Here is a 9,508-nt window from a genome sequence, read left to right as displayed (position 1 = left end):
TATGCTTTATTGTTATATTCATACTTGCTTGATCGTATTGTGTTTGCTCCCTATGCTTTCTAAGATTTCTACTTACAATGAACTTAATGAGTGCATTTTGTGATATTTCTTTAAGGAAACTTGTTCCTATGGTTCAAGAGCTTCACAGATCTAGAATTAGGTGTGAGTGAGTTTTGGCAACTATTCCTAACTCACATTTTTAAGTCTAGAGTCTGTTTTAGGGTTTTGTCATGAAATAGCCAAAATGGGAGATTGTAAAATTGAATTTGTTCAACTATGTGTTGGTTTTATTCCATGCCAAATTTGCTTGTAATTCAGCATTTAGAAACCTTGTATTTAGGTAGGAATAGTGTAAGGGTTGTGTGTGAAAAAGTGTGAAGAATTAATCAAGTGTGTGCAATTAAGAGACAACTTGCGACTGGCTTGTGAGTGGAGCATGCAGGAAGTTGAAGGGTCAGGACAGTTGGATCACTACTAGACAAAAAGTACAGTCTAGTCATTTTGTTATCTGGCGACTGGAACTTGCTACTCATCCTAGTCGCGAGTGACTCGCCAGTGCACCCTATTTTGCTGAAAAATGACTTTTCACATTCCTTCTCATGCCCTACCATAAATAACCTTATACCCACGAAATGTAGAGAGCTTCTAGAGAAAATTTTGAGAGATAAATCCTAGAGAACAACAATATTGATTCATCTATAATCTTATATATTTGATTCTCCAAATTCCTCTACTCTCACCCTCTCCATTGTCATACCCTTAAGAGGATCTTAAGCCAAATCCTCACCTCCTATATTCATAGCAGTGAAAATGTTCTTGGTGTTTGGGAAGTAGTTTAAGAGACAACCAATTCATTTTGGTTGATGCAATGGGCTTATTGCAAGATTTGATAACCTAGAGAAAACAAGATTAGGCATAACCCTGTTGGAGTAAGAAGCTTGGAGGGCTTAGGTGCATTGGGTAGATTAGGCTTGGAGGGTCTATTACTATTCATGTATCCCAATTGATTTTCTAGTGGATCATTTTATTGCTTGGAGGGCGGCGGAGAGGTGTTTCACCGAGTTCTTCGGTTTCCTCTTCGATAACAGTGTCGATGTTTATCTTGTGTTTGCTTCTCTCTCTCCCTTATTTTTTGCTTTTAATTATTGCTGAGTTATGATTGAAATATGGCTTAGAGTGATTTGCATGTTTGGATATTGATTATATTTATCCTACTGCACATTAAGTGTTTGAATATAAGTTTGCTTTGGTAATTTTGTAATTGAGAGTCTAAACATTCACTAGTGTTTTACACACTAAGTGAGCTTTCAATTATCATTAGTGAACTTTGAATCTGAAGTATATAAACTTAAAATATAAACTTTTTTATGCTCAGGATCTATCTCTCTCTCAAATTGTAAATTAGTAATTATAAATATTCTGACTGTGAGTTATTAACAATATTACACGGAAGATTTTGTTATCTTGACTATAAAGAATTTTAATCATGCTTAAAACTGTAAGAATTGAAAGAATATGGAAAACTTTATGTTTTTATCCTTCACATGTATAGTAGTAAGTTAGAAATAGATAATCTAATAATAGTAGGTGCCCACTTAACAAAAAAAGAAAAAAAGATATTAGATGCAATGATTGATTTGATTAATTTTCTCTAAAAATTTGGCATTTATTTGTTTTATTTATTTATTTTTTAAATGTAAAAAATATCAATCAACCCGACTTAACTTGTAACCTAATTAACCTAACTTAAACTAAACCGGACCTGACTTGGCTATTTAGTTTGTTTGTTTTTTACTCTAGTAAAGTAATACTCGTAAAAAAAAAAAAAAAAAACACAAAAAAAAAACACAAAACACGAAGCGTTGAAACCTATGCCTTCGTTATGCAGAAGACTTTTCAACACATTACTCTTAAAAATACAGATGTGTGAGTCATCGGAATTCAATGAGCCCCTCTCCTGCGTCAGCCTCTCTCTGAGCAGAAACTCAATGTTTTTTTTTTTTTGGTCACGGTAGTCTGATAGTGTTGAACCACCTTTCAAGTACCGAGGGAAAAAGAGCTCTTATATGTGCTATTTACAAGTAAAATTTCTCATTTATCTGTGCCATTTAACTTGATGCTCCACTGGCTACTTGATTAAGTGCCTTCGTTTTGTTTAAGCAATTTTTACCATTTTCTTCTTCTTCTTCTTCTCCCCCTCGGATCTTTTCTAGTTCTCATGTTTCACAATTCTTCACCTTTAGTTGTTGGTGGTTTGTTCTTCATAAAGAAGAGGAAGATAATGCAGATTTTTCCAGAAAGTGTGACAAAACTTTGGAATGAGTGGGAACTCCGTGTTATGGTTATATTTAGCCTAATTTTTCAAATCTTGCTAATCCTGATGGGAAAAAGTAGAAAGTATTCAACTGCAATCTGGATCAGAATCATACTATGGATCGCCTACTTGTCCGCAGATTGGGTGGCAACAGTCTCACTGGGTGTACTTTCCAACAAATCAGGAGATTTGAAAGACCACTCTGCGGAGGCAGACTATGTAATATCGGCGTTTTGGGCTCCATTTCTTCTCCTGCACCTTGGTGGTCCAGACACCATTACTGCCTACTCCTTGGAAGACAACGAGTTATGGCTTAGGCACTTGCTTGGGTTTGCTGTCCAAGTGGGAGTGGCTTTCTATGTTTTTCTTAGAGCTTGGATAAGTAGTACTCTTAACTTTCTGGCGATTCCGATTTTTATCGCTGGGATTATCAAGTTTGGAGAGAGGGTTTGGATTCTGAGGTATACAAGCAGTGAGCATTTTATAGACTCGATGCTTCCAAATCCTGATCCTGGACCCAATTATGCTAGATACATGGAGGAATACTCTTCAAAGAAAGCTGAGGGGTTCAAGATTTCATCAGGGACGGTCATTGCAGCTCGCACAGAAGCGAATAATTCTGATACTACTGCAAGGGATAATACCAATACAGAGGCATTCATTTTAGAGAAGGCTTTGTACTTCTTTCAGATTTTCATGCTATTATGTGTGGATCTTATCCTTAGCTTCCATGATGTCTTGAACAGCCAATCCTTCTTTCAGAAGATATCTTGTGATGAAGCTTTCAAAGTGATTGAGGTTGAGCTAGGATTCATGTATGATGTGTTCTATACAAAGGCAGTTGTGGTTTATTCTTTTGTGGATGGCTTTCTCACTCGTTTCAGTCTCTGTTGCATCAGTCTCCGATGCATCAGTTTCTTTTCAATCATTTCTGCATTTGTGGCCTTCTTGATTACTGAAAAGCAGGCATACTCAACAGTGGATGTGATTATTACTTATGTATTATTAGTTGGAGCTATCGTCCTAGAGCTCTATGCAGTATTTTTACTTCTATGCTCAGACTGGACATTAATATGGCTGAGTAAGCATGAGAATAGGGTGGCAAATTTCTTGTATCGAGCCATTTCATTAATTCCATTGACCAAAAAGCAGAGATGGTCTAATACCATGGCACAGTACGGCCTAATAAGATTTTGCCTCAAAGATAAGCCAGCCAAGCGCAGTTTTATTCCGAAGGGGTTGTGCATTTATAAATTACTGGAGAAGCATCGATACAAGTATTCAGTGAATGTTCCTCCACATCTGAAAAAGTTGATCTTTGAGCTGTCCCTAGAGAAATCAAAGAGGGCCTCAAATTTCAAGGCTTGCAAAGAATTATGTGCTTGTAGGGGCGATCAGGTGCTTAAACAATTTCTCAAAAAAAGAAAAGAAAAGGTGCTTAAACAAGAAAATGGTCTTGATCAAATAAGCAAAATACTCGAAGAAATTGTTGAGGTAGAATTTGATCAAAGCATTCTTCTATGGCATATTGCAACTGATCTTTGTTACTACTCTGATCGAAGCGAGAATTCCTCTGATGGCGAGAATTCCTCTGATCTAGGCGAGAATTTTGACTCTAGCAAGTTGTTGTCGGACTATATGTTGTATCTTTTAGTTATGTGTCCCTTCATGCTGCCAAATGGAATTGGACTGATCAGGTTTAGAGACACATGTGCTGAAGCAATTGAATTTTTCAAAGAAAGAAAATCCAAAACAAAATTAAAAGATGCATGCACAACGTTACTCAATGTGAGCACTGAGATTCCTCCATCGGAAGTGAAAGGAGACAGAAGCAAGTCAGTGCTATTTGATGCTTGTCGGCTCGCTAAATGTTTGCAATCTTTGGATACAGAGGAACAATTGGAGAATGTCAAGAAGTGGGATTTGATGAGTCATGTGTGGGTGGAAATGCTATCATATGCTGCAAGTCAGTGTCGATGGAATCTTCACGGTCAGCAGCTTAGCCGAGGAGGAGAGTTGCTCACTCATGTCTGGCTTCTCCTCGCACATCTAGGTATTACTGAACAGTTCCAAATTTCACAGGGTTATGCAAGGGCTAAGTTGGTTGTGGAGTGAAAATTTTATTTTGTCAAATTACAAAATTGAAGACAAGAAAGCATGAATAAAATCATTTTCTCTTACTCCAGTATTATTTTTTTATTTGAAATGTTATCTCTTAACTTTACCCTTTGAGTTAATTGAAACCTACTATAATAATTAATTTATTGCTATATTGGTATTTGTTTTTTAATTTATAATAGACTTGTAGGTACTTGGAAATTGATAGCCCAAGCCCAAAGAATAGAATTTCTATGTAGAAAATGAGAAAACAATTCTACTGTAATTCTGAGCTAAGTTATGGTCTAAGGCTGAAGAGTACAAAGTAACAAAGAAAAACAATTCACGTAGTAATTAAGAATAAAGTTCTCCTCGGTTACATCCGAGGTTTAGTTCTTATATCGGATTGATATAATTTCTATACTAGGCAATGCACTGTTCACTTTCTTGTTTATCTCGTTCTTAAAGAATAATGTCCACCCTTTAACTGGGAGGTTTCCCTCCCTTATATACCCTTCCTCCTTGCATCCTACCCCTCCACTTATATGCCTCAAGGTTTTTCTCAGGACACTTGTCCCATCAAAGTTCTACTGAAGGGGGTAGAAGGGGCTGCTAGCTGTGAAACTGTTATTCATGTGTCATTTCCTCATTAATGTAGCTGAGAAGGTTGTTGCAATGCATTCAATGCGGAGGGAGAAGGTATACATTTACAGGAAACTCCCTCCCACCGTCTTGGCCCCTTCCCTTGGTCCTTACTCTTCTAACTGGTTTCTCATAAAAATTTATCTCGCATCTCCTTCCATTCTTGGGTCAATGAAGTCCTCGGGCTGGATACACTTTTACGGGTGGGATCGTGTGTGATACTTTATGTTCAATCCTCTTCAATCCTCGGACATCCTACAAGACTTAAATGCACTTTTGGTCCTTATATTTTAGGGTGATTTTTATATTGGTTCTTACTTTTCTATTTTTATCGTGTTTAGTCCCTAAAATGAAAAACGCATTCCATTTTGGTTCTTACCATCATCTTACTAATAAAAATTGCTTACGTGGCAGACAGAATGCACTATTGGCACACTAAATGCTAATGTGGCTATTTAAATAATATTTAAAAAAATTATTTAGTATTTTAAAAATGCCACATTAGTATTTAAATAAATAAAAATGTCATGTCAGATAAAATAATAAAAACAAATTCTAAACTTTTTTTTAGAGCAACTAAACTATTTTTTTAAAAAAAATATAACATTAATTAATAAAATTATTTCAATATTTTTTTTCCTTTTCATTATCTTGTTGGAAGAACATGTTCTTCATGTTCTTCCTCAAATAACATGTTTGGCTACCCAACAAATTAAAAAATTAATATTTTTGTTCCTTTTCTTGCATTTTCTTAGCAACTAAACACCAAAACCCCCATTGAGAACAAAACTCAGCAATCACCAAAATATTAAACTATTTCAAATCCAAAACACCAAAACCCAGCAAACACCAAAACACCAAAACTTCTTAAATCCAAAACACCAAAATCCATTGAGACCAAAACCAAGCAATCAATAAACCCACCCCACAACTCACCACTAGACCCAACCGACCACCACTTCCATAACCACCAACCACCACCACCATGGAGGGACGAGGCCAAAAGAGAGAGACCCACCTAGAGAGAGACCCACTGAAAGAGAGACATCAATTTGAGTGAAAGAGAGAGTGAAGCACAGATCTTTGAGAGATAGACATCCATCTAAGTGAGAGAGAGAGGCCCATTGGTTTGAGAGAGAGAAACCGGTCTAAGAAAGGAGGAGTTTGAGACATTTGGGTCTAGTTTTGAGCGAAATTGAGAGATAGAGAGAGTAGATTGATGAGCGATGGGCGAAGAAGAGAGTAGAGCAAAGATGGCAATGTTCAGTCATGGAGTTAGAGAGAGATCTGGTGGTGGTAGTGCAATGAGTGAAGATGTCAAAGCTCGGTCATGGAGTTAGAGAGAAATCTAATAGTTTTGGAAAAGAGAGAGAGAAAGAGAGGAAGGATTGAGAATTTCTTAGAAGAGTTGGGGAACCACTTTGAGACTAAAGTTTTTCTTTTGAGTGTGTGATTGTGTGAGAAAATGCTTAATAAAATGTTATTTTGATTAACTGTTATTGATCTAAGAATATGAGTTATATTCTGGGAAGAACACAAAGAACATAAAAATGCTCTTCAAAAAAATTAATAATAATGAAAGGAATAAAAAAATTAATTTAATTATCTTATTTTATTTTAAAAAATTAGAAATTCAAAAAAAAAATTATGTGATTTTTTATTTATTTTAATGCTATCGTGGAATTTGCAAAATTAAATCATTTTTTTAATGGCTATGTTAGCATTTAGTGTACCAATAGTGCACTCCGTTTGCCACATAAATAATTTTCGTTAGTGAGATAATGGTAAGGACCAAAATGGAACATATTTTTCATTTTAGGGACTAAAAACGATGAAATAGAAAAGTGGGGGCCAAAATAGAAATGACTCCAAAATGTAGAGACCAAAAGTGCATTTACACATTTATAATATTGACCCATATAATACACTTTTTAAAAGAATGGCGTGCCACTTATTACTTTGTTTTGAGGATATTTTGTAATATTGATATGTTTACTTACACTTTATAAAATGCTATCATTTATGCAAATGTGACACTTGATGTTTTTTGTTTTTTATTTTTTGTGCTAATTAGGAAGCTGAATCACACATTTACATAAATGATATCCTTTAATTGGTCGTGAGGACCACTTTAGCAATCCTTTCAGTAGACCTAATAATTTCTCCTATTCTGAAAGTTATCATTATTCCTTGAAAGTTATTCTCCTATTTTGGAAATAAACTTAAATGTCGTAATTCGTATTTTATTATGGTGGATTGGTCGGATTTGTCATGCAGTTAATGCCAAATTGCCAATAGAGTCTAGACTACAGGGTTTTCTATGTACCTGTGAGGTTGTTTTCTTTGTACTTGCCTTTTTTTTTTCTTCACTACTGCTTGGACGATTTCAAGCACCATAAAAAATCTAGGTTTAAGGGATGTTTGTGAAATATCACAAAAAACCTAAAAAGCGTTGCTGTAAACACAAATTTTCTATCGTAGCATTTTCTTTTTGCGACATTCAAAATTGTCGCTATAGCACCGTCAGTATAAGTCTATTGAGACGTTTTTAAAAATGTCTCCATTTATAACTCTTTAACGGTGTTCAAAAACCTTTAGTGATGTTATTGAAAACGTCACTAAATAATATAACATTTTCGTATATTATGTAGGAAAATACATTTAGCTACATTTTTAAAACACTGCAAATAATCAATCCCTAAAGCATTTGTCCTCTTACTTTTTAGCGACTGTCGACGCCTCATGGCTGCTTAACCACTCATCACAGCGACACTCGCGCACCTTTCCACCTCCCTTCGGTAGAGGATGAGGATGTGGAGGTGTGTCGTACCTTAGGTGTGTGATTGGAATCTAAGTCAATTTTATGGAAATTACCAAGGGTAAGTGAAGTTGTCACCAATCATTGGGTTTTTCTAAGGCGTGATTGATCACCTGACTCTATTTGATTTTATTATTGATCCTAAGTTAAGAAAAATGGCATTTTTCCTAATCTAATATCGATGGGCAAAAAATCTTGATTCTTGAGTTCTGAAGTCTGGTTACGTGTGGGGAAGGTATTAGGCACTCCACAACACTTGTCTATAGACAGTCATTTTTTTTGGTAAAATCATAATTTTTTGGACATTGGGAAATGAAAATATGCTATTGGAATTAGCTTTTGAGGCTTTGAATTTGTTAGGCTTTGAGGTTTGGTCTTGGAATGGGTGTGGTCTTGATCAATGCTTTCCAAGTGTGTTTGAAGTTGTTGCCAAATTTGCACAATGAAAATTTGGCAACATATCGCCTTATTTTCGTGGCAAAAATCTAGCAGAGCTTCACCTTAGATGCATCATAACACGCAAAATGCTATTTTCATCAAGTTTTTGACGTGAGAATACAGCAATGGGGATGCCCCATTTTCACGATGAAAATTCAGAAGAGTTTCACGTTTAATGTGCTATGGCGCATCGACAGGGTTTCGCATTCATGTATATGGCGCGTATTGACATGCTGATGCTGTAATGAGCCGAAGCCCTTCAAAGCATCAAGCATGTTGATTAGTACCGCATACACAGGGAACCAATGTCACTTGGTGACATGGATCAAAGCAATCACACCGCAATGATCGTGCACACAATATAGCATGAATATGCACCTACGGCAATTGCCTTGAACGCATATCCACGCTACAACGTTAAGAGCTCTCATGACTAGAGAGGGTCACTCATGTAGCCACGAAAGTCCATCATAAAAAGTGCACAATTACCCACACACACGTAGGAATATATATACATACATCATGCATAATGCAACCACACAAAGCAGAAAAGTAAATTAGACATAGCCAACATTCCAAGGGTATGGCCCAACAAGGTACAGGAAATGCAAAACAGACATTGCCACACCCAGGGAATGTGGCCCAAGCAAGGAGCAGGAAAATAAAAAGGGGTACAAGATGGGGGACCCTAATACATGCTCTAGAGAATAGGCTTAGAGAAAGGGAAAGAAAAAACTGCTCTGGAGGGGCTAGGCCCCCTAATCTACTGACCATTACCCTTTATGGGCTTGCATCTTCTTACTTGCATCCTTGCCCTTTTTGCTCACGCCTAGGAGATTGTACCCTCACTTCAAGCGTCCTTGCTCCATGTGTGTACATGCAACAAGCAAGGAAACAAACTAGCAGACAAGTAAGGAAACAAATAGAAGGAAAGCATGCTAATAAACAAGCTGGAAAAAATGCCAAACAGGGGCAAACAAGAATGTGATGCACATGAAAAGGGAAACAAATATGTTATCAAACAAAAGGGGTCTCCTAGGAGGACAAGTGTAGGTTTGGATCAAGTGTCCATAGTTCCATTGATTTGGACTATGGACAACACACAAACTCATGCATGAATATGTAGGCAAGCATGTAAAAAGAAAACATAGAAGCAAGGAAAGCCAAACAGGTGGCACAAAGCAAGCAAGGCAAGTATA

At 36.5% G+C, this 9,508-nt stretch overlaps 1 protein-coding gene across 1 annotated transcript; it reads left to right on the top strand.

Moving 5' to 3' along the window:
- The first annotated feature begins 1,879 nt into the window (after window positions 1–1,879).
- On the top strand, window positions 1,880–4,494 carry LOC126724889 (uncharacterized). The gene is made up of 2 exons (XM_050429318.1): window positions 1,880–2,081; window positions 2,244–4,494. Exon 2 carries the CDS (start codon window positions 2,282–2,284, stop codon window positions 4,427–4,429), a length of 2,148 nt encoding a protein of 715 aa, XP_050285275.1. The 5' UTR covers window positions 1,880–2,081; window positions 2,244–2,281; the 3' UTR covers window positions 4,430–4,494.
- Window positions 4,495–9,508: the final 5,014 nt, after the last annotated feature.

The sequence above is a fragment of the Quercus robur genome, chromosome 5 (assembly GCF_932294415.1).
Source record: "Quercus robur chromosome 5, dhQueRobu3.1, whole genome shotgun sequence".
In the NCBI taxonomy this organism is placed as follows: Eukaryota; Viridiplantae; Streptophyta; class Magnoliopsida; order Fagales; family Fagaceae; genus Quercus; species Quercus robur.
This window is presented reverse-complemented; position numbering and strand designations above follow the sequence as displayed.